General features: G+C 40.7%; 1 protein-coding gene across 7 annotated transcripts in view; it reads left to right on the top strand.

Moving 5' to 3' along the window:
* PHKB (phosphorylase kinase regulatory subunit beta) overlaps nt 1–26,039 on the top strand; it is a 187,166-nt gene that overhangs the window by 133,581 nt on the left and 27,546 nt on the right. For all 7 annotated transcript variants that reach the window (XM_039503735.1, XM_039503733.1, XM_039503740.1 and 4 more), the window contains 10 exons: nt 92–147; nt 377–470; nt 14,241–14,324; nt 14,814–14,918; nt 16,327–16,409; nt 16,493–16,583; nt 20,320–20,381; nt 20,470–20,632; nt 22,191–22,272; nt 25,289–25,346. In XM_039503735.1, the coding sequence (XP_039359669.1) occupies nt 92–147; nt 377–470; nt 14,241–14,324; nt 14,814–14,918; nt 16,327–16,409; nt 16,493–16,583; nt 20,320–20,381; nt 20,470–20,632; nt 22,191–22,272; nt 25,289–25,346 (878 nt within the window). The remainder of the gene's footprint in view (nt 1–91; nt 148–376; nt 471–14,240; nt 14,325–14,813; nt 14,919–16,326; nt 16,410–16,492; nt 16,584–20,319; nt 20,382–20,469; nt 20,633–22,190; nt 22,273–25,288; nt 25,347–26,039) is intronic.

The following is a 26,039-nucleotide window of genomic DNA, read 5'->3' as shown; positions in this document are numbered from 1 at the left end:
GTTAATGTTGTCCTTGTTTCTTGTTGAGATAACAAACTGTTCTTGGTTAACTGTGTTAATAAAAGTATTTATTTGCTCTTATTGATTTTAGGGGCCTCTAGAAAATGATTTGGTAGTCCATGTGGCCCTGATAGCAGAAAGTCAACGGTAAGACATTTAGTTTTATTAAGAATTTCTATTTTAAGGAAGAATTTAATGTGACTAGATCTACAGTCTGGCACAGGTTTTCAAAGACGCATAAGTGGGAATATTAACTCAGATTTAAATTGACATGATATTCATGTTTTTGCTTTTTCAGTAATTGCTACCAAGACCATTACAAAATCAGACTGTAGTTATGCTATGATTAAATCCCTGCATTTATTTTGTTTTATAGCCTGCAAGTTTTTCTGAACACATATGGAATCCAGACTCAGACTCCCCAGCAGGTGGAACCTATTCAGATATGGGCTCAACAGGAACTTGTCAAAGTAAGAGATTTTGCATTAATGACTTATCTATCTGGTGGTTCTTCTTTCTTTTCTTTTTTTAAATGTAATTCCTTATTTGCTGACAACCAGACTCATGCCTACTTACGATGCAATGAATTATCTAGCTTTTTGTTTCATTTTAATTAAACTGTAAGATACTTCAAAGTGTGCATTATTGGTTTATAATGCATGCCTGTTTGAAGCATTTAGCAAATGATTGAAGGCTGTGTTCTGTATTTGCACTTAAAGTACATCTTTGACCATAACCCAAAATGTAATTTGTGATGATCTGTTATCTGATCTAGGTAGTATCTAATCACCTTTCAAAGAATTAAAAACAATACAAAACAGTGGATCAGTGGACTAAGTCAAGGTTGATCTAGACACACAGTGAATCAGAGACAGATATAGAGATGGATTTAAGCAACAGTCCATAACTTTATTAATTTAACACTGGATAGGTGTGCTGTATTCCCACCTCATGCTGTCACACAGTAGGTATTTACTTGGGTGGAGTGTGGGGTTAGAGGGCTCCCAGAATATAACAAATATCTCATCATCTGCACTGGAAACTGGCTAATGGGGGTACCAGCAATTAGAATGGTCATGGCCATCCACACGGTCTGGCATCTGTATCCAGCCCTTAAAGTCATGAAGACATTGCCAGCCCCTGCATCTGTCTAATGGTGTCCATCATCCTTATAGCATATGCCCAGTGTATTGGATCTCCCTATGTGTGATCATTGAGCCCCCTGCTGCCAAAATTATCCTGATAGTCTTGTGGTTTGGATTCTGATGGGCTCTGTAAACACAGGCTGGCTTGACAGCTCCCTGCCAAACTTGCTTAGTGAGCATCTCTGACCAAACCAATTTTGTGCGTGGTCATTACCACTTAATCAATTCCACATCCCTCTGAAAACTAATTCTCAAATTTAGTCTGGTGCAAGCCTCAAGATCATTTTTACCAAGTTGAATACCTCAGACATCAATGAGTGCAGCAGAGCCATCAGCTGACTCCACAACATAGGTGTTCTTCTATATCACTCAAGGCAGACAGTTTCAGCCTTGAAGCTCATTTGTGATCCACCTGCTGACCTCATTGCCTGCTTGTGGGCCCCATTCACAACTGAGTGCCTGCAGATCCAGACATCAATCCTCCTCCCAGTGTCTCCTGCAATCACAAACAACAAAGTTAGTTCAGACCCGGGATGTGCCCCAGCAACCTATTGGTAGGGTGAACATATATCCTATAACAATCTGATTTCCAGGGCTTGGTTGCCTGGACCTTCTGGAAGTTGAAATCCTCTGATCCTGTTGATTTTGTTGCCCCAAACCTAAGGGAACTCATGCCAGAATTTGCAGGACTGAGATGTAAGTAGGCTAATGCCTTCTTCGTGTCCACAGCAAACTGATACCTGCTCAGATAGCTACCATCCCCAGATATGAATAGAGCATCTGGTTCCTGGTCCTGTATGTTTTAAAAGGCTTTGATAGCATTCATGGATTTACCTGTTGATCTGCATATTCCTGGAGCTCTACTGTGGCCTTCTTTCCTGCCTGATCAGTTTTTGAATACTTCAATTTCAGTGAAATTGCTCCTGCGTAAATTGCACATCCAGTAGTTCTAATGCACACCTGGAGCTATCTCCTGTTGTCTGCGGCACTAGTTTAGTAAAAGCACCAAAAAAAGGCTATGACAAATGCTACTTTCAATAGAACTGCTTCCACCCTACAACTGCATACTCTGGGTAAAGCTTCCAATCAATATGGTTATGGGAAGCTTGTCTTCCTCCCTGCAATCATCTTCTCTGGAACATCCTTCCAAAATCTTTATTAATAAAAATCCCCTACCTGAGTCAGTAAGTCCTGCTAGCCTCCAGCAAAACCTGAGGCCAGCAAGGTGACCCAGTATTATGGATGAAGCCAATCCATGGTGCATTAAAGACACTACATTTCTTACCACCTGATGTTCAGGGATGGAGCAGATACACTGGAGTCCTTCCCTAACTCAGAATTATACAGATTCCACCAAACTGGCCTTGTACACTCTGACGGGGCGGAGGGTGGTGGGGAGTGGTGGTAGAGGGAGCAATGATTCTAAAGCTGTCAGGAGCCATGTCTTAACAACTGATGAGGCATCACCTGAGGGCCTTAGCTGGTGAATTGTGCAATTTCCTGGAAAATGTCCTCTTGAAATCAAAAGGGTGTCAGCAATGCCCTTATCTATATCATGAACATATACTGCACAGATAATGTTAAATAAAAGGCAGTGCAAAACAAATGTCCTCTAAGGCCTCATTTTCCATGAGAACTTTGCCGACTGCCGATTGATAATTGAGGGTACGATAAATGGTGGATAATCCTGCACACTCTGTGATGGTTCTCAGTGTATCCAGGAGTGAGAATCACCTTGTTACTCCCTCACTCTAGTGAGACGGAGTCTTGCTTGTGGTAGCTCCCTACCATCACCAGCCTTTCAGCTGCTCAGTGACTCTCCTCTGGGCTATGTTAGTCCTGTGTTTGCCTTGCAGATTAACAAGAGGTGCACCCCAGATCCAAAGTTCCCTTGTGATATTCAGCGCTTGACACTGGCTACTTACAGAAATCTCAGTTCTTTTGCTGCCAAAGGAGCAGTGTACACCAGTTTTACCTGGTTACGATATAAAACAAAATCATAAAACCCAAACTAGGGCATACACTTACTAGATAGGATAGGTAACAACTACTAAAGTAGGTTCCCTAACCCCATTCCCACCCAAAGTACAGTCTGTTGCTGAGCTGGTTGGCTTCCCAGGAACAAGGATGCACAGTTTCATTAAATACCCCTGCTCAACAAGATGACTCCTCAGTGAATGGATACAGAGTGTTTTTCTTCACCTTGTGATATACTGATTCAGTCTTTCAGCTTTACTCGGGCAAGTCTACACTATAAACTTACATCTGTATACCTACGTCGCTTGTGGTGTGAAATATCCACACTCCTGAGCAACACAGTTACACTGACCTAACCCTTGGTATTCCATTTTGTGTGAGACAGCGACCTGATGACCATGTCTGCAAAGAGTTGCCATATTCCAAGTTGCAATTTTGGTGGACTGTTGGAGATACCAGATACAAGTGGATGCATTGTCACAATGTACTGCAGACATGCCTGCCGACATCAGAGGATGCACGTCCCCAGAGGGGCTTTGGCACAAACCTGTCATGTTTGCACTGAGGGGAGATGGCACCAACAAGGCATCTACAGCTGAAAGTAAGGCAGGGGCTTTAACCCTGGTGCTGAGTACTAGGTTATTCATGGTCAAAAAAAAAAAAGTGTGAACGATTATCTTGGGAAATACCTCGTCCCACTGGGGTGAGACGGAGGTGCAGTAACGTGACCTGTTTCCTGGTCTGCTAGTATGGGCTTCACGCTGTGTGACCCGAGCCATTGAGTCTTTCTCAGCGACTTCGTTCGCCTCAGGTAGCTAGGTGCAGCTTCTGCCCTGCATCTTCGCCACCTGTGTTAGCCATCGTTTTCAGGGTTCACATTCGAGCTGTCCACCTCGCATAATGCCCAAGGTGATATTTCGGACAAGTCTTCATTGCTGATGGCATAGCTCTAGCGAGCAATCCCCTACTTCAGATGTTACACCACCTCCACCACAAAGAGGTACATAGACCGTCTTGGTATATTGATTGCAGGAGCAAGGCTAATAAATCACGGACATCACGAGGTGGAAGATTCTTTTCTTCTGTATTCTGGTGGCCCCAACCATCTATATGGGGTAGCACTACTACTGCAAGGTGAGGCCAAGTCCTCCCTGACAATCTGGATGCCCGTGTCTCCTCATTTACTTACTGCACGTCTTAAACATTGGCATGGTTACCTCATTGTCATAGTAGTCTATGCCCCAATAGAGGAATCTGCTAACTCAGTTAAAGATCATTTCTATGCTCAATTGGAACATCTAGTATGCACAGTCCCTCCACATGATAATCTCATGATCCTGGGTGACCAAAATGCAGTTACTGGCTCCCTGCGAACTGGGCTTGAACAGGTCATTTGTCATTATGGTTCAGGCACACCCAATGATGACTCTCACCTCTTGCTTACACTCTGTGCCTCCCAGAATCTTTCCGTTCTTGGGTTACGGTTCAAGTGGTGACGCATACACCACATGTCATGGATCTCTCGTGATGGCTTCACTCAGAAGGAGTTGGACCACATCATTACATGTGATAGGCATCTCTTCGCCTTCTGTAGAGTATATCATGGTGCAGAATGCGCGGCAAACACAGATCGTTATCTAGTGGTCACCCATATAGTGTTGATGCTCCAATAAGCAGGTAAGCCCTCTGTGATGATGAAGAAGTTTGACATCGACGCACTCTGTGTGCAAGGTTTAGCCAACAGGTTTTGTATTGATGTCAGCAACAGATTCTCGGCTTTAGCTTATCTGCCAAATGACGTGGAGGTTGTCTGGTCCCTGTTCACTTCTGCCCTGAGCAGACAATTGGATACAAGCATCTAGCATGCCAACCAAGGCTATTGGAGGAGGCCTTCCAGATAATTAAATTGAAGGCTGCAGCCTGCCAGCATGGTGATAAGCGCACTCGTGATCAGTGGAAGCGAAAAATTGAAGCGTGGCACTCCACGATCACAAGGCATATTATAAGCAAGTGGCAGATGATGTTGAATTTGGCTTAGCCAGGGGCAACTTGAAGCCAGCATTCCGCGCCATTCGCAACCTCAGCGGTTGAGAGGTAGTCACTACAAATGGCGTCCTAAATGACAGCCAAGGTCATCCATGTAAATCAGATGATGATGCCATTCTCTCACACTGGGTGGAACATTATCATAGTTCCTGAACCATTCTCCACTGTTCAGAGCTGGATGATCTGGCAGTCACTGCGGTTCAGGATCCAGACATTTGTACTGATGCACCACCATTGGATGAAGTGAAGTGTGCCATCTCTACACTGAAAAACGAATGTGCAACCGGTGCTGATGGCATCCCCTCAGAGCTGCTAAAATGTGCTATTGATCCTGTAGCAGAATCACTTCTGGCCATCTTTCATCTGGTGTGGCGAACTGGAACCTTGCTAACTGCCTAGAAGGACGGTATTTTGATCTCACTCTGTAAGGGCAAGGACAAGGACGCTAGTGAATGTAAGAGCTACAGGCTGATCACCTTGCTCTCCATTCCAGGGAACGTGTTTGCACATGTTTTGCTGGCACACTTGGAGCCTTTGCTACATTGGATGCGTCATCCCCAACAGTCAGGCTTTACGTGGAACAGGTCCACATTAGACGCCATTTTGGCCCTTCGCTTGTTGTCAGAGATACATCGCGAGTTCAGGAAGCCCCTGCATGTAGCATATCTTGATCTTAAGGCTATATTTGATTCAGTAGACTGTGTCGCGTTATGGAAAGTCTTAAAGGGCGTGGGTGTCCCTACCACTCTGCTGGACTTGATTAGGAAGCTGCATAATGGAACCACTGCCCGTGTTTGTCTGGGGAACCGGATGTCAGCACCTTTTAAATCAGTATCTGGTGTTAGGCAGGGTTGCATTCTGACCCCTGCACTCTTTTGTCGGGCAATGGAGTTCATAATGCAGCATTCCATCAGGTCTATAGGCATTGATATCGGTGATCTCTCTCTCACAGACCTTGCCTTTCACACAAAAGAGGAGCCAGTGAGTCCACTAATACTACCAGCCCCTCACAGGGCTGCTTCTCAGCTGCCCTACACCTGGGTATATCTGCAGCTGCCTGTGGCATGAAGTCAGAAGCAGTGCTGCTGTTCATCTCCCATGCGCTTCCAACCCTGTAGCTTAGGGGTCCCAGCTGTCTATTTGCATACTCCTGCAGGGAGGCTGTAACCCAATTATCCTTTGGTTGCCACTTTTCCCCACCTCAGCCTCCGTGCCTGAGTCCCATTGTTTCCTGGTATAAGCACCTTGCGTTCTGCCCCTCCCCCCACTCTTTGTGGTTCAGAGTGGAGTATTCACTTGCACACTCCAATGGCTGGAGGAATTAATTCCTCCCTTTTGAAACCTGCTGAATGAAGGGCTCTGACTCACCACCTGCTGCCAGAATCCTGGTTCTGGCAACCTCTGTCCATCAGCAGAGCTCTTCTCCCCTGGCTGTGATGGTTGTTTCTTGCTTCCACTTCTTGATCCTTCCCAGGCCTCAGAAGGTTCCCCCACACCTGTGCACAGCCAGCACTCCTTACTCCAGGGGAGGGGTCACTGCCCCCTTCCACTAGCCTGTAGGTACACAAATTCTGTTCCTTCTTGGGGTCGGGGGGTGTCTAAAGCCAGTGATTGCTTCACAAAGCTCAGCAAAGAAATTACTTCAGCCACAGCTCACAGGAGGAAATGGTGGGTCCTCCCGGCTTGCCAGTACTGACCCTGTTACTGGCCCCACCTGGCTGCCCAGACCCACTGTAGTCCACTTACGTGGAAGGTACCATTCTAATTCCTGCTGCTGTGGTTGCTGCAGCCACTGCGCCCTCCCAGCACCCAACTGCTGATGCTACCTCTGGCCGCATGGCTTCTATAGCCCACTGCTGCTGTCACCTAGCTCCCTTTTCAACCCTGGGGGGCAGTCCGAGACTCAGCCATGTGGCCCCCTCAAGCATGGGACGAAGCAGTCACAGAATCAGCTGCAGTAATGTGGCCTCCCCTTGAGTGCTGGAGGCAGGAGTCACAGACTTGGCCACCATGGCTGAGTCCCTATGAGTGAGCAGAGGGCCAGCACTCCTGGCCATGGTAAGGTAGCCCCATAGGGTGGGGAAAAGGTGGGGCAGTTCCAGACTGTCCAGCAGTACTGAAATGATCCCTACCCTCGTGATTGCTTGTTATCCACACATTGCCTCTTGTCCCCTGTCTCTCCCAGGAGCAGGGAGGCTAGGCTCCCACCTGGATTCTTCAGCACTACCCACACTGGATGAAGTTATCTGTCAGCAGCTCATGAGCAAGAGGCTTTTGAAAAGCCCAGGAAGAGTTTAAATAGATTGGGGGAGGGGACTGGGGGAGCAGCACAAGCACCCATCAGCCCAGACACTGGAAGGATCTGAGCAAGAGGAGGGGCCCATTTCTGCCTCATCAAGCGTATGCTCTTGCTCTTGCTTCCCCTCTCCTTTCTAGGCACTTACCAGTCCAGTCAATAACCCATCCTGTTGATGCAGGGGTATGTGAGGGGGTATTTCCTTCCCACACCCCCTGCAACAATCAGAGTTGCAGGATTTCTTTTTCTTTTCTAATAGTGTCTCTTCTCCTATTTTGCTTTTTCATCTTTCTCCCTTCTTGTTTCATTTCCTTTTCCTGCTTCTTCTTCCTCCTTTCATCATATTTGGTGTATTTACTTATATTATAATTATAAATTATATAACACTTTAAAATATATTTTAAATTAATGCATTTTATATTATAAAGGACTTTTTGTTGTTGTTTTGAACATATTCTGCTAAAAACAATCACAAATGGTAATTTAAAGTCATTTTCCTAATCCCACTATAGCTATCTTTATTTTTCAGATAAGTCGGTTTGATGTTTAATATACAGTAACTCCTCACTTAACGTCCTCCCGCTTAATGTTGTTTCAAAGTTACGTCGCTGCTCAGTTAGGGAACATGCTCGTTTAAAGTTGTGCAATGCTCCCTTATAACATCGTTTGGCTGCCTGCTCTGTCCACTGCTTGTAAGATTCTGTGGAAGCGCAGCGACTTTACAAGGGAGCATTGCACAAGTTCCTCTTCTCCGCCTCCTCCCCCTCCCTCCCACCGCTGCATCTCCACTCCTCCCCTCCCCCCAGAAAGTCCTAAGTGCCGCCAAACAACTGTTTGGTGGCAGGGAGGCGCTGGGAGGGAGGAATAAGAGCAGGGAAGTGCCACGTCTGCGCTCCTCCCTCTCCCTCCCAGAAAGTCTTAAGCGCAAAGCGCCGGGACGGATGGGGAGGAGCAGGGAAGTACCATGTCTCCACTCCTCTCCCCCTCCACCCCTCTCAAAAAAAAGTCCTAAGCCGCCAAACACTTTTTTTGGGGGGAGAGGGGAGGAGCGGGGACGTGGCATGCTCTGGAGAGGAGGTGGAGTGGGGATGGGAAGAGGTGGGCCTGGAGTGGAGCGGGGACGGGAAGAGGCGTCCCTGGAGCATCCCCCAGCAAAGTCGGTGCCTGTTCTTCTCCGGGGAAGCTGCCACTGCTGCTGTAAAGGTGCTTCCTAGCGTCCTTGTCTGTAGCGGGCTGTGTCTGTGTGGGGTAAGCCAGGGGCACTTCCCAACCACAGTACACTGCAGTATATAATGCCTTTTGTCTGCCCCCCCCCAAAAATGGCCTTGGATTTGTTTAACATTGTTTCACTTAAAGTTGCATTTTTCAGGAACATAACTACAACGTTTAAGTGAGCAGTTACTGCAGTTCAAAATACTCAATTACAAAATTGCAAACTAGCCTCGCCACCAGTGATAGCATTTTAAAACTAAAGACTCTAAAATGTGGGGCTCTGTCCAAAGAAATAGTATATATGAGAGGAAGAGCTGAGAAGGAGATATGAAAGTAGAAATATAAGAAGAGAAAAAAGAGTGTAAGGAATGGCAGAAAGATAACAAACAGTTAACAAAGAAGAGGAAGATGAGGTAGACAGGAAGAATGCTGAGGATAGGGAAATTCAAGCAAGTAGAATAAGAAAACAGATGGTACAAGAGAGCAATAGAAGTGGAGAATAGACTAAGTGGTAGCAAAATCAAAGAGTAGAAAAACAGATGGCAGAGGAGTCTCCTTGACTTTTTGTAAAGGACTCTAGAATCTGGATACCCATTATCACTCCAGGCTTTTATAGAAACCTCCAGCTATCATTATTTCTTGCAGCACTGCATTGAACCAACTGGATAGAGAAGGTTAACTTGAAAAACTTCCATTAGTGAATTGTACAGTACTTGAGATATTTCTTGGAGATGAGCTAGTGTTCTGGCGTTTTGAGCTAGGGGTGTAGTTGGTAACTAAAACGTTGGTTAGCTTAAAGGCACATTTCCAAAAATAAAGAAATGAGGCTGAATCTGAATGATGCAGTTTGTGGATTTTTTTTAACTGTAATAGGTGAGGAGATCTATTATTGGAAGATGCAGAGTAGATTGTAGAGCATAGCAGAATCCCCAAAGAAAGATATGGTATTAAAGGATTATTAGAATTCAATTTTTATTAGTAGAGATAATTCTTGTATATGTAAAATATTATAGACTGTTCTAGGGAAGTAGAGCTCCATCTAGTGTTACGTTATAATGTGCTTATTACTTGTCATTCATATGGTCTCTGTACTATGTAAGAATAATCAGTTTAACATGAATGGCAGTTTTTAATTATGTTATGTACAGACACCATATTAAATGTATTAATATTTTTGACATTGAATGGACTCTCCATCTTTTCCCACTTGAATATAGTTATTCAGATTGGGTAATTGTGATAGGAGACATTTTGTTCATTGCATTGTAGCAATGTGATTGACAATTCTATATCTCTGTTTACAGCTTTGTAATGAGTGAAAATAGCCTTTGTGCTACATATGCAATTTTTTTAAAATGCTAAAGCCAAACAAGCTGACTCCAAGGCCAATTTACATTGTACCTAGTCTGCAGAACATGGACACATAGGTCAGCGAAGTGGGATTTTTTTTTTCCAAAATAAGGAGGAAAAAGTCCCTCCCTTCAGTTTGATAGACAGCTAGAGTCCCATGCCTGCTAGCTACTCTCCCATCAGCTTCAATTCACTAGAGGTAGGGTAGCCCTCAAAACAGGTTCTATTCCATGACTTTCTTTCCCTGTTTTGCATTAACTCTCTTTTCTCCCTTGGTAGTTCTACAGTACTTCATTGGATAGAATTTTATTTTGTTACTTTTTGCAGCAAGTTGACTTTTCTTCTGGAAGATCATCCTGCTGTAGAACCAGTAACCACAGTTATCTGCAATCTCTGAGGCTCAAAAAAACAGCAGATGATTTGGGCTGGCTAGAGTTGATGTGTTCAATGAGACTTTGTTGTTTTCAAATATTCTAAATAGTGAGATTTCTGCCATTACAATTAATTGACAGTTGCTGTTGGCTTATCACTTCTCATCACTGCGTGATTGGCACATGGGTTAACCTAGCCCAGGTGTAATCAGCCACACTGCAAAAGTCTACCCAAGCTACTGTGTTCTCACATATGCTGTACTCCTCCGCATGTCTTTAGGATTTCTGGGGGCATATCCCATGGATCTTTATGCTGCAATAAGATGAGCCACTCTCATTGTTTCCCAGCCAATTGTGGGAAAATATTTGTCTTTCTGGGGACATTGAGGTGGGGGAAAATTGTGGGAAGGCATAGGAGGACTGTCAGCAGTCACATGATTTATCCTGTGTCCGACTATGCCAGTGATGGGTTCGGTCACAGAGACCCCCTTGGTACTGTCACCTGACATGCTGGAATTACCTCTGAGCCTGTTTTCCCTGCCAGCTTGGGACTTCAGAACCCTGCCTTGTTGAGACAGACATGCCAGCTGGCTGCAACACAGACCCAGGGTCTGAACCAGGCCCTCAAAGCTGCAGACTTTAACCAAAAACTGCTCAGCAAGTCACCCAACTCCTGCACCCAGACACCCAGTTCCCAATGGGATCCAAACCCCAAATAAATCAGTTTTACTCTGTATAAAGCTTATACAGGGTAAACTCATAAATTGTCCGCTCTCTATTACACTGATAGAGAGATATGCACAGCTGTTTGCTCCCCCAGGTATTAATCACTTACTCTGGGTTAAATAATAAAAGTGATTTTATTAAATATAAAAAGTAGGATTTAAGTGCTTTCAAGTAATAACAGGCCGAACAAAGTAAGTTACCAAGCAAAATAAAACAAAACACGCAAGTCTAAGCCTAATATATTAAGAAACTGAATACAAGTAAATCTCACCCTTAGAGATGTTCCAATAAGCTTCTTTCACAGACTAGACACCTTCCTAGTCTGGCCCCAATCCTTTCCCCCTGGTACAATCCTTGTTAGTTCCAGCTCAGATGGTAACTAAGGGATTTCTCCATGATTGGCAGCCCCTTTGTTCTGTTCCACCCCCTTTTATAGCTTTGGCACAAGGCAGGAATCCTTTGTCTCTCTCTGGGTTCCCATCCCTCCTTCTAAATGGAAAAGCTCCAGGTTTAAGATGGATTCTAGTATCATGTGACATGGTCACATGTCCTGTGAGACTTCATTACCTACTTGCTGGCACCGGTGTATACAAGAAGGCTTACAAGTAAACAGAGCCATTTACAACCAATTATCCTGGTTAATGGGAGCCATCAAGATTCTTAACCACCATTAATGGCCCACATTTTGCATAACTACAATAGGACTTCAGAGTTATATTTCATATTCCTAATTTTAGATACAAGAATGATACATACATACAAATAGAATGAACACACTCAGTAGTAGCTTTGTAATGGTACCTTACAAGAGACCTTTTGCATAAAGCATATTCAGTTATATTATATTCATACTCGTAAGCATATTTCCATAAACATATAGAGTGCAACGTCACAGACCTAGGAGGACTGTCGGCATCCGCAATGCAAAGTAGATAGGTTACCAGCCCGAGTGAAAGGGGAATCCAGGTTCTAGCCTACAGCCCCAGCCACATGCAGTTTGAAAGCACCACGTAATGCCAGTGTAAGGTTTTTGTGTATGGACTTGAGGAAGGTTAAGGGTAACATCCAAGTAAGAACCCAGGCTAATTCTGTGGTGAAGACATACCCTAAGAGATCATAAGTAGGTAGTCATCTTTGTCTAAAACTTCATCTTCATTTATCCCTGAGAGATCTTTCTGCCTGCATTCAGAGAGAATGTGGCCAGAGAAATCTTCCTGATGTCACTTATAAAATTCTAGGAAATTTAGTTCCATTTTAATAATGGTGAGCTTGTCATCTAAAATCACCCAAACAAAATGGGAGTTGCAGATATTTTTTTCAAAGATTTAATTTACATGTGTACTCTCGTTTACCCACAGCTCAATAGTTGTGACATGTTTCTATTATATATTGACTAATCTGATACAGCACAGTGTTGTAAACCTCACATATTAATGAATACATTGCCACACAGGAAAACAAGATATTTAAGTTAAAAATATTCTGTTGGTAAAACGGTATAAGCCAAAAATTAATGCCTAAGTCAGCTAACATCAATATTTGCTTTAATGATTGGTCTAGGGTAGATAGTTTGATTAAGTTGGGGAAATTTTGAGATTTCTGAATAGGAATTTGGAATGAATCAACCTAGTCAATAGAACATGAATTCCCATTACAACGTAAGGCCCAATTCCGAAACTTGCTGCACATAGGCAGGAGTCAGTGGTGCTATGCACAGTTCCTGGAGTGCACCCAAAGCTCAAGGATCAGACCCTAATTCAGTTCTGTGTGATAGGTTCTGCTGAAGAGACCCAGGACTATAATTGCTGTGATGTTCAGGGTCATGATTGAGATGCTAACAATACAACAATGTTTAGCCGCTCCTGTTCGCTAGCTCATCTGGTCGCTTAGGAGTGGGCTTTTTAAAGCCCTGGCCTTCCTGAGTAGGCCCGCCCCCTCATTAAGGATTGATGGGTGGTGAAAGGCTTAGGGATCAAAGCCTCGTTAAGCAGCTCTCAGCCTTGCCTAGCAGGCTGCTAGGCTCAGCACACACATGGCCAGTACGTGGTCCCCCAAACAAACAGACCACACAGTATATTTCAGTCAAGCAGCATGCACACAACAAACATACACACTACAGACAACAAACTTACCCCAAGGGTCATGTAATCGCTCCTCCTTCACCTGGAGAACTCCCTCATGAAACTCCCCTGTTAGCTACTCCTGTTCACTAGCTCTCAATCAAAGAAAAAGAAGTATTTCTTCACACAATGCACAGTCAACTTGTGGAACTCTTTGCCAGAGGATGTTGTGAAGGCCAAGACTATAACAGGGTTCAAAAAAGAACTAAATAAATTCATGGAGGATAGGTCCATCAATGGCTATTAACCAGGATGGGCAGGGATGGTGTCCCTAGCATCTGTTTTCCAGAAACTGGGAATGGGCGATTCTCCTGTTCTGTTCATTCCCTCTGGGGCTCCTGCATTGGCCGCTGTCGGAAGACAGGATACTGGGCTAGTTGGGCCTTTGGTCTGACCCAGTATGGCAGTTCTTATGTTAGTAAAGAGCATCTTTGAGATGCTTACATAGCTCCTACTTCACACCATGCTGATATTAGCAACTGTTATCCATCCCTCTGCTTTCATAAGCAATACGTTATTTTAAAAGGAGGGTTGGAAGACGATATAGACCACAGGTACACAGCAGAGATATAATGAAGTTCAGTGCTGGTGATCTGCCAGAGGTGATGTGGCTTTCATTATATTGAACATGGTTAGTCAATGAAGAGATTATTAAAAGTTAAGATGTAAGTAATCAATATATTTCCTATTTGAATTTAATAAATACTTCACTTTTTGCTTCCTTATTTATCAAAATACTGAGCCAAATTCAGTCCTTGGGCTTCACTTTTAGTCAAGTTTTATCTGTTTTTCTCAGTTCTTTTACTGTGATACAGATATATGTTCAAAAAGCCACTAGGAAGAAAAATTGTAGTGGTTTTATATTTATGCCTTCCTCAAAAAAGAGCTGAGTTCATGTTTCTGGTGGTGTTAATGCTGGGGTCAAAAACAAGAAGGACCTGAATTTTGTCTGTGTAACTAGATGGTCTTACAGTGTCACAATTATTATTTCTTTCAGGCTTACTTTCATTTGGGGATTAATGACAAACTGGGATTATCTGGAAGACCCGACAGGCCTATTGGATGTCTTGGAACGTCAAAGGTCATTGCAAGAAGCAATTCTTTGATAATTAGCATATACGCCAGACAAATTCTGGATTATTCTGTGAAGACAGAATACTATTTAAGATGTTGAATTTACTAAATGTAATCTTCTTTTCTGTAAATCTTATTGTTTATTACAAAATGTTTTTAATATAGTTTGTAAACCCATTAAGGACAAAGCATAAGCTATCTCACAATTCAATTATTTCACGCCTTACCTAAGCACCTAATTACAGCAATATTTACTCACCAAAGACAAGCTTGATCATGATGGGGTGAACTGCTGTGATTAAAAAAGAATGTGGATTTGCACACTGTGTAAGAATAAGGATTCTTCAGATTAGATTTTTCAGTTATCCTTTTTACAGATCCTTATTACTCTGACAGTTCTGCAAGACTACATCTGTGTTTTCACTTTTTAAACTGTATTAATGTTAGTTTCATGTATTTTAAAGAAATGGGTAATGTTAGCTTTTTCTCCCTACAGATTTATCGAATACTAGGAAAGACTGTTGTTTGCTACCCAATCATTTTTGATTTAAGTGACTTCTACATGTCTCAGGATGTTATGCTGTTGATTGATGACATTAAGGTATTTATCTGTTGTTTATCTTATGCAACCTGATGAAATAAGTCCTATATTAAGAATAAATTGTGCGGTTCTAAAGGTTTGATGAAATGTAGGATTGAAAAGGGGAGATGAAAAAATATATAGTCTGTATACCTTACTATATAAAGTAGACAAGCAAAGTTATGGTGGGAAGAACAATGCAAATATTAGCATTAATATACTGTTAAACTAGTGCAGACCCTAGTGGATGTTCTGTGGTGGCAGAAAGCTAACTTCAGTAGGGGGTGAGAATGCAGTGGCACAACATGTGCGAACCCCTGTTTTCCAGGGAAACTGGCAAGCACAAGCCCCAAAGGCAGATACTTTTGGCTGGGGCAAGGGGCATGGCCAGTTCACTTAAGGGATGCTTGGATTGAAAGCCTCACCTGGTGGGGCTTTTCTGGAGTCCTGGCCACAAATTAAAACTTGCCTTCCTTGGGTGAAACACAGTTAAGGGCAGCGGTGCAGATTAGAGCTATGTGAATAACTGGTTGTTCAGTTTGCAGCAAGGACTGGAACCTGGCTGTGCCCCATCCCAAATCAGTGCCCTAGCCACCAGGCTGTAGGGTCATTCCTCTCTCTCAGGTCAGTTGAATATTTAATTATTTATGCAAAGTGGGACAGCATCAAGAGGAGAAATTGAGAGAGACCCACCCTAGAATACGTATTAGCCCTAGGGGCAGGGCATTCATCTGCAAGTTCAAATCAGGCAGAGTGGGGATGTGAATCTGGGTCTTCCACTTCCAGGTGAGTGTTCTAACATGGGGCTATCAAGTATCAGACCCTCTTCAGTTTCGAAAATGGCACCTAAGGCCCCTTATGAATCTATCCTGACTTTTTTTTTTAATGAAACTAACCAGTGAATTCATGTCAAATAGGTGAATAGTTTCAATTGACCTGAAACTGCATTTTTTGGCAAATATTCTATTTGAAAAAAATGTCACCCAGTTCTAGTGCGAACATCACCTGCCCTATTCCCCCATCCTCACAGTGAAATGACCTGGACTGCAGCAGCTACTTCTGGTGTATAAAAGGTGCCAATTATCACCCCTGTGCTTTCACTCACTATTCACATCAGAATCCTATTTATACAGATCAATAGATGTAATCCAATATTTCATTCTGCTCAGACTGATGACTTGGTTGGTTTGTGCCTCACCTATAGTGAGAGCAGTGTTGTTATAAAGCTGTGGCTATGTAGTGTCTGCAAATGGCTTACATTCTTCAGAAAAAAATAAATACGTAACTGAAAAAATTGATTAATTGTTTGGGATTTGAAATCTGTTGGGTGTATAGCAGTACCCTTTATTTTAGGTTGTTTGTTATAGTTACAATATATTGTACTGTATGTTTCCTGGCATGAATCACATACATTTTTATGTTTACCTAGAATGCATTACAGTTCATTAAGCAATATTGGAAAATGCATGGTCGTCCCCTGTTCCTCGTGCTTATCCGTGAAGATAACATAAGGTATGGAATACATGTGAAGATAATTATTTGTAATGTGATTTTTCACATTTTTAATATTAATGTTTTTGCTTTTAAAATTATAGGGGAAGCAGATTCAATCCAATATTAGATATGCTGGCAGCCTTTAAAAAGGGAGTTGTTGGAGGAGTGAAGGTTCATGCTGATAGAGTGCAGGTATTGTTTTTTGTTTTTTTTCCCTTCTTTTCTTCTAAATGTTGCATTCATACTCTGGCATTAGTCTGTGTTAGTCCATGAACTGTGAATTATTTCTATAGACATTTTTATTCCATCAAAATTCTTTGGTTTCTCCTGTGACTTTTTAATACCTAACTGAGTGTTATAAAATTAAAGATGAGATAAAGTCAAGGGTTCTGCTTTTTCTTTAAAGCCCTTTGTTCAGTTTCTGCACACTATAAATCATGCTTTCTCTAAGCAGGAGCACAGGGCTTTGATATTTTCTACAAAGGTCCTTTTAATGTGGCAGGGAATCTATTTTATTTTTTTACTTCCAGCCATCTGTCTTGTGGAATTTATCACAAAAGGGCAAGTCCTTGATATCAAGGGTTAAAGACTCTATTCTGGGCCATATCAACAGCAGGGGAAAGTGTGTGTTTCACATGTTAACTAACATTAAAATTCTAGTCAGTTTTAATACATTAACTGTTCAAGATAAATTTTAAGGGGGAGACTAGGGTTTACCGCAACCAGCTAACATGTTAAAATTACAAAGAGAACATTCCTAGCTCTAACAAATGCTTTCAATGACTATTTAAATGGAAAAATTGTAAATTACAGCAGTCACATCTAGTTCATAAAATCTCTGGCTATGGTAAGTTAGAGTTCCTGATGTAAGTGTCATTGCAATCCATGCAGAGTGCTGCCTGCAGGTTCCAGGGGGCTTTTGATGTTTATCTGGAATGCCTCCTTTTTATTACTTTGTATTTTATTAAACTGATATATTGTCACAAGAAACATTTCTCAAATATTATCTACACAGTGTGCTCTTACATGATTTTACACAATGTACTATTTCAAAGTCCTCAGCAAACCATTGTTCCACTCCACATTCAATTCCCTTCCTTGAAGATTCTTTACATAATTAATAAGCCTTTTAGAATTGTTGTATCTATTTGACAATCACTGCTGTTTATGTTGCCTTTCTTATTCATGAAGGGTGCAAAAACATTTCATTAACCTTTTTAACTGGCTTGGCTCTAGGATGGTTTTCATCAAGGTTGTGTTGTGCTGTGTCTTGATATTCTGTGTGCTCTGGGTTTTCACCATCCAATTCCAATCATGGGCACCAAAAATTAGAGATGAGCATTGTTGACCAATGCAACACTAGTAAATAAGGTTACATACTCTGCCCCACACCCCTGAGTATCTCTTCATGATATATTTCTTTGAAAACCTACTGAGATTTTTCCAGGAATATATTGTTAAAGTAGCTGTGAAGGTAAGTAATCATTTCCCCAGGATTCAGTATAATATATACTGACTAGGTTAGGTTTATAGTATATTAACTATGATACAGTGAATGTTTACTTCCTACTATACTTTTAAACTAAGGATGGGGAAACTGATTTGGGTGAAATAGGAATCATCTTGAATCTTTGATTCCTCTCAATTCTAAATGTTTATTTGAGGTTTTGTAGAATTTTAGGAAGTCTTGTTATCCCCTTTCCCCCTTCTCACCCAAAATTTGTAGGCACTGCTGATCAAATGAGAATTATTTGTTAGATAGAAAATAGTGAATATGTTCCTTTAGTCTAAGAATTGTCTTACAAACTTATCATGCAGTTTGGTCAGCTGATATATTATGCCAAATGTGCAGAAAATGCAAGAATTTCCACTACATGAAGTGCAAAAGCTCAGTCATTTAATTTCCTGAATATAGTGTCATATTTTGGAAACTGTGCACTTCGTAAAGAGGAAAAAGTCCTGAAAAAGTGGCTGAGATTGCAAAAAGGTGGTAACGCATTATCTATTAAAACAATATACTGTATACTGCTTTTTCATAATTTATATTGAGTGTGTACATTTGTATGCACGTGTCTGAACATGTACAGATAGGCTTTAAAAACTTAATTCACAAAAGAGGGTGTACAATCTTTGCTTGTGACATGTACATTAAAATGTATTCATACTTTCAGGCAGCATATAATTAGGCTTGGCAGAATTCAAATTTTATTTTTTTATAATTTTGACAGATAATATCTATTTAATGACAGTAGATGTTGAAATTCAAAAAGTTTAAACTTTATAACCATTAAAACTTAAATTGTCCACATGTCAAAATATACAAAGTAAATATTTTTAAATCAAACTCTAATAGTTCTCAAGCAGCATTTTTCTTTGCCTAACTGTAAATTTCAGTTATTATCGATGGAAATACTTTTTGTCTGTTTATATATGGCTAGTAAAATTAACAATTACTTATTAAAAACCTAATCCTTCTAAGCCTACAAATAATTTGTATGGTTTCCAGGACTGTTCTTAATATTTTTTACTTTCATTGTCTGTAACTGCTTCCATCATCAGCTGTGTTCTGCAGGATTATGTATGTCAGAAAGATGACTCGGGGAAATCAGCAATAAAAAAAACAAACAAAAAAAAACAAGCAGCTTTTTATTTTCACAATCAACTTTACTATAAATTGCAGAATGGAAACTGAGTATAAAAGTTCACAGGACATGCATCCAGTTTTTTTTTCCTATTGACAACTATCAAAACATAATGCTTTTTAAGAAAGTCCTTTCATATTCATATGAATATTAAATGTATTAATTGTAATCAGTAAGCATACTAAAATATTAATGACAGAAGCTTAACATTGTTATGAGAGAAAGAGAGAGGGAGAGAGAGAGTGCGCAAATATTTGTCTGTAGAAGTGTGTGTGTGTACATATGTATGGGGACAAGAGAGAAGTACTTCTAGACTAAGGAATAACTTAGAATAAGGAATCCCAATAGATTTGCTATGCTGGGAGTTGGGTGAAACCTTATTGAAGCTTGTGGGCATAACAGGTGCTCTTCATTCAAGATAAATGTAAAAAGCAATTAAATAACCCAGATCCAGGAATTATGGTCCTGGGGATTCCCCTCCTTGGGGAAGGTTGACTGGGGGCCAGACCTGCTCCCCCACCCCAGGCAACTGTGGAGCTCCTGGGGAGAGGAGGCCCCCGAGTTATGATTTCTGGAGCTGGGAGGTTTGGGCTCTGGCTGCCTGGGTGAGGGCTGGCTGGCCACACAATGGCTGCAGCTGGGCTTGGTACCCCGGGGGACACTCTGCCATGCATGCCGACAGCTAAGCCTACTCTCTACATGCTGCTGGGCTCAGATGTGCTGAGGAGTCACCATCTCCAGCTCCTGCCTCTGCTGTGTATGGCCAAAGGTGGGCCTGGGTCCCCTGCCCTGTCCCCTCTTGGTGCCCCTCTGCACACTAATGCTTACTATAAGAGGAGAGAATGGCTACTTTACAATAACTGTGGTTCTTCAGGATGATGATGTCAGTATGTTCCCATGACTTGCTCTCTATCCCTGCTTTTTGGATTCCTCAGCAACGTGAGGTACCTGCACACCCACAATGGGAGCCACACTGACTACATCTCAAAGAACCACAATTGCTGTAGGGTATGTAACCAGTTTTTCTGTAATTGTAGAAACAAGGCCTTCCTAAGCTATTTTGGTTTGTGGTGATAACATACTATACTTGCTACTCATGAACAGGAAAAGGTGCATGAAACTAAAGAGAAATTGGTATTTTAAAATATAGCAGTTTCTTATAAGTCTAACTCAAATGTTCCTGTTCAGTAGGAGGGAATTTGTTATGTTGCTGATCTCAGAATTGGTATGTGCAGTGTACAGACTGATACTGTCTTGCTGAGTGCTTCTTTTTTTTCCCTCCCCAGACATTAATATCGGGAGCAGTGGTTGAACAACTTGACTTTCTACGAATCAGTGAAACAGAAGAGTAAGGATATGTGGGAGATCTAATTACAGTGTTTTTCACAATTAAAATATCTTCCGAACTGTGGACAATTAAATAATTATTTTTTCAGGCCTCCCGAATTTAAGAGTTTTGAGGAGCTGGAACTTCCAAAACATTCAAAAGTCAAGAGACAGACTAGTACTCCAAATGTTTCTGAACTTGAACAACAACCAGAAGTAAATATTAATGACTGGAAAAACAGGTCAACTTACGAGATTCTTCAGAAACTGCATGTAAGAAAATTGGAGAAATTGTTCTATAGTTTAGTTCTAGTTTCCATCAGACTATATTTTGCTTGTTTTAATTCTGCTAGTTAACAGCACGTTCTTCAGATGAATGTGGTTAACATTGTCACCCCAGCAACCACTCCCAGCAGTTTTCTTGGCCAGGATCTTTATTTTTTTATTAAATGTTTATTGATTTTTTTCATAAAGAAACAGATAATGAAAAGTACAAAAAGGTAAATGACTTATAGCTAGTATATATTTCCAAATACCACATGCTTCACAGGATCTTTAATAGAATTATACGATAATGCAATTGTACACCTTGTCAAAACTGCAAGACCAGACAATACTATGTAGAGATAACATGTTAGAGTGGGGGTAATAAAACAGGAGAAGACATTCATAAATAGGGAGAGGAGGGAAGGAATGGACTAAGGGGAAGGGAAACAGAGAAGGGCTTAGGTGGAGTGGAGGTCTGGCATTCTTTGAGCATCCATCAACATTTTTTATCTAATGCATCTGGAAACAGTCAATAATTCTTTGAATTCATATCATTGTTCTCTGAAGCTTTTAAATAAAACTCTCCTGTACTGATTTTTGCTTCTAGAGTCTTTCCTCATTATAGCTCTCTCCCCAGATGCCACAGAACCCTCTGAGCTGACGCATTCCGGTTAACAGTTTTCCATACTCCCTTTAATAGAATCCTTACCAATTTTTTCTGGTAACACCTGAAATGTTCTAAAGGGGGAGAGATGGTTGTGTCCCATATGAATAAATACCTCATACCTAGACTGCAGCTCCAAAAACAAACAAAAAAACCCTGAATGGTTGAAATCCACTAAGACAGACTGTAAAAGCAGCAAAGAGTTCTGTGGCACCTTATAGACTTTGCTGCTTTTACAGATCCAGACTAACACAGCTACCCCTCTGATACTAAGACAGACTGATGACCTTTTAGTGACTTTTGACTGTAAGATCAACTATAAGTTTCAATTGGGTATTTTTCCTGTACCTAGAAACCAACAATGAATATTTCACATTTCAATATTCTGTCTTAGTGGGAACTTGGAAAACTATCATGTCAATTAGTCATCTGATCACAAGCATTTGTTTTGCAAATGGTAGAGGCCCAGGGCACCAAGACACGAATGATCTTTTTGAGCCCAGCGGTGCAACTTTATTGAACCTTAATATATGTCCCAAAAAAAGCCATTCTAAAGCAGCAGTGAAAAGAGAGTTACCAAACTCTGTACCGGTGTTGCTGTGCCACTCTTTCCTTCAGAGAAGATAGAAATGAGTATATAACTGGGGTATATCACTAAGGTCCTGATCTGGTAAGGTGCCGAGAGCCCTCAAGTCCCACTGAAAACCTAAAATTGGCTATTTGGTTACTATTATAGGGGGACCAAATGAAGATTTAGAATTTATGGGAAGGGGAGACTTTCTCCTTGAAATGTGTTTTGTATAGTACTGCTAAAACAATTGTCTTCTGGTTCGTGTGGAATTTGTAATAACTGTGATGCCTTTTGCTAGTCATTTAAATCTGAAAGTTGTTCTTTTTTAGGACTGCAATTGCCTAGCAAGTCAAGCAATTCTGTTGAGTATTTTGCTCAAAAGGGAAGGACCGAATTTCATCACCAAGGAAGGTCAGATATCCTTTCATGTGACTATTCTAAATATTAGAGGAGGCAGTTTTCTGTGTAGTTCTAATGAACATGAATAATAGACATGGTTAGAAAAAGTTGTGTAGCTATTTTCTTCTCTATTAAAGCAGTTTTTGCTTTAATGGAAAATGCACATCAATATACTGTAGAGTGGAATGAGCTGTTAAATCTATTAACTCTTTTAAATTGTTTGCATGCAGCATGTTGTTGTCTATTCATAAGTCTGAGCAAGCAATTTTTGTCAGAAAGGGTTTGATTTTGTATAATAAAATGAAGCTGAAGACAGGTTGTGTGTGCCTGTGCCTCTGTCTGAAATGTATCAGCAATCTTATATTGATGGTTTTGTTTTATTTTCCTTATTTTGTGAAATCAGATTTTATTTCAGAATATTATCTAGAGAGGTTATTCTGCTTCAGCTTTATATCAGAGTTTTGTATTAAAATGCAGGAGTTAAATACACATAAGACATTACAAAACATAAGCTAGTAATAACCCAGTAATGCTAACCTAGATAATGCTAGATTTGGACCAGCTCTACTGCCCTCAGGAAGCAAGTGGATGGGAAGGAGAAAATAAGGGTTGGGGAGTGGGTGGAGCTACGCTGTACCCTTTCAAGGGCTGCTGTAAACTGTTCCCCACCCCTCAGCCTACACACACATCCCAGAGAAAGAGGCAATCAGAGGTGGAATTATGTTTCACATTTTCTCCCTTGGATAATCTTAGGGTATTATAGTTTACCCACCACTTCATTTCACAGGGCTTTACCTGAGGATGGTCTAATTCTATGTTAGTGCACATGATGGAGACTTGGCACTTCTAGTATAAATATACTTTACATGCAGTATCGCTGTATAAAACACATCCTGGAAAGTACTAAAAAATACAACATACTTCATTGTGTTTTATTTTTTTTACTTTATTTTTATTGTTTTATATATAATATAAACACAAAACAAAACATATATCACTATATGCACCAGATGGAGATATATAAATAACAAAATTCAATGTTCATTGTTTATAAAACCTGGAAAAACAAAACAAAAAACAAGCAAACAAACAAAAAAACCTTAATCCATAGAGATCATGCAGGGCATCAGTTACTAAAGTGACTAAATAGATAAATAAGTGAGAATATATCTTCTGAGCATCAGGGATTAATATACATCAAACTGCAAAAGTATGCAGTAGTTTCATGTGTGACAAGACACCCTCATATTTCTTCCAAGTGTTTCCATTAGACAGAATCATTTTTCCATTAATGGAGTAGTAGAGAGCTCACTAAGCTAGTCGGTGTATGAGGGAGGAATTGCAGATTTCCATTTTCTCAAAATAACATTTTTGGTCACTAAAATAGTTACTGCAGTCAATTTCTTAATGTTAACTGGTAATACCAACTCATTCAGAACCCCTAAAATACACAAGCTTGGGTCAGCAAAGATAGCAACTCTTAAAGTTTTTGAGAGTGCCCTGAATAGGGTGTTCCAGAACACGTGCATTTTTGACAGGTTTAAAGGATGTATGAAAGATTGATTCATTGTACTGTAAAAACATGTTTCAATGTAATACTAAGATTTTGTGAATTTAGGCCACTGTATCCAGACACATGGTCTACTTCTGAACATCAGGGAGGTGTGCACCCTCCCACCACGCCAAATTGTCTGGAAAGTACTTTGTTGTGGACTTAGACACTTCAGTAGCTTTCTGTGGTCATTACTTTGAATATATAGTTTCTTGCTCTAATGGAAAATGTTATAGGAAACCTCCCATATTCAAGATTAGTTGCAACCAATACAATCACCTCATCTCCCTGATCCTCAGCTCATAATGAACCAAGTACCCATCTGGAGACCTCTGGGCTTAATAAAATTCCTGCATTGCCTTCTGATCAGATAGTACTAATATGTGCAATCAGAGGCCTCATCCAAGATGAAGTAGTGGATGGTGATAACCTTATTAACTACTGATCTTGCATTAAACAATACAAATCATTGACTAGAGTCCCTGCCAGCCAATTTCTTATGCTATCCCACACGAGCAGTGAGACTGACATTAAACACTGAATATGTGTTGTACACAATAAATAAATAAAATATTCTCTTCCTGCCTAACCGCCACTTCCTACCAATAATGGTTTGAAGGACCTAAGTCCTTCCAGCTGACATGCCCAGGGCCTTCAGATCTACATATCCACAAGCTATGATCTTGCAGTTCAACTCTCCCATGTACCCGAATTGCCTTTTGAAGCGAGGTTCCTGCTACACTTGGGGGGTACAAATAAGTGCATCCCACCTATGAATTTTTAATCTCATGGCTATTTCAAGCCTAAGGAATTGAATGGTTATCAGCACCCACTCTATCTCACGCAGTGGTCCCTAGTGCAACTCTAGGTTCTCAATCCTTTGCCATTGAGGCTAACTTAGTGCACCAGGCCCTGTGGAGTTGAGTGATGGTGATGTAGGAAACTAGTTCTGAGCAATATTGTATAGTAATGCATACTTAGCTAATATAACTGCTGCTGCATTACCAGTCTATTTGTAATAAAGCAGTCGGACTTCATTTTGTGGACATTCTTACCAATGCCCATGTTTGGTCTATTTAAATCTTCAGAGATCCTTCAAGGTAGTAATCAAAAAGAAAATCGTTGCAAAATAAGCCAATAACTCACAATTAGGAAAAGTTATTATATACCCGGCAACAGAAAAGAAACCAACTTTATTTTCTTATGTTACATTTATTTTAGCTGGCTGCTTATGCGAAAATTATAAAATGTTGTAGAACATTTGATTTATTGAGTTTTCTTATGGTCTCCCAACAGGTTTGACTAAAATTTAGTCAGTTACTTGAGCAGTGTCAGGTTAAATTTAAACTTTAAAATTAAACATGTACTTAAGTGCTTTACTGAATCTGGTCCAAAATGAACTAACATCTCTATCAAACTTATTTTATTGTTGCTGAATAAAAGCCACTACAGCTTTTATTTTTTTCATGTGTTTAGGTACTGTTTCTGACCATATTGAAAGAATCTATAGACGAGCTGGCAGCAAAAAGCTCTGGTTTGTATATAATATCTTTGTGTGTTCATTTTTGTTTGATAAATATTATTATTCAGCCTGTTTACAAAACATAAGGCCAGATAGGTAATGTAAAGAAGAACAGTTCTGCTGACTTCAGTTCAGCCACACCAGTTGAAGCTCTAGTCTATATCTCTTACATAAAGAAACAAATGGAAATACATTTATATGTGAGTAGCTGTTCCTGTCACAAGTATATCACAAAGCAAATGGCTCAGTGATCAGAGCAGTAAATGTTATTCTTCACAAATTGGTCTGTAGCCATCTGAGGACCCATTAGTATAAACTGTGATTGTCGACAATGTCCCTGAAATCGGGGTGACTGGTGTTACTTTTTCTTACAGAATTGTGTTAAAATATGTCCGTTTAACAAATTGCATGATAAACATAAAGTACTAGTCAAATAAAAAAAATTAGAATTAGTAGGGTAATTGACATGGTCGTCTTTCGGGGAGAATGTTACAACAGTATAAAATAATGGCTTTCAGTAGCAAGATTGGTGGTCAAAAACATTAAATTAATAACAAAAGTAGATACATTTATGTAGTTTACTGCTTATTGTTCCTGAAGGAATTTGGGTTAATGATGGCTTTACTAAAATAATGTTTAAAGGGCTGGGAAAGTAAAGTATAGTATTTACATGTAGTTTGAGTAATTGCTCTATTCGGACTGAAA

The sequence above is a fragment of the Mauremys reevesii genome, linkage group 16, assembly GCF_016161935.1.
Source record: "Mauremys reevesii isolate NIE-2019 linkage group 16, ASM1616193v1, whole genome shotgun sequence".
Taxonomy (NCBI): domain Eukaryota; kingdom Metazoa; phylum Chordata; order Testudines; family Geoemydidae; genus Mauremys; species Mauremys reevesii.
The sequence above is the reverse complement of the archived record's forward strand: the minus strand, read 5'-3'. Positions and strand labels throughout refer to the sequence as shown.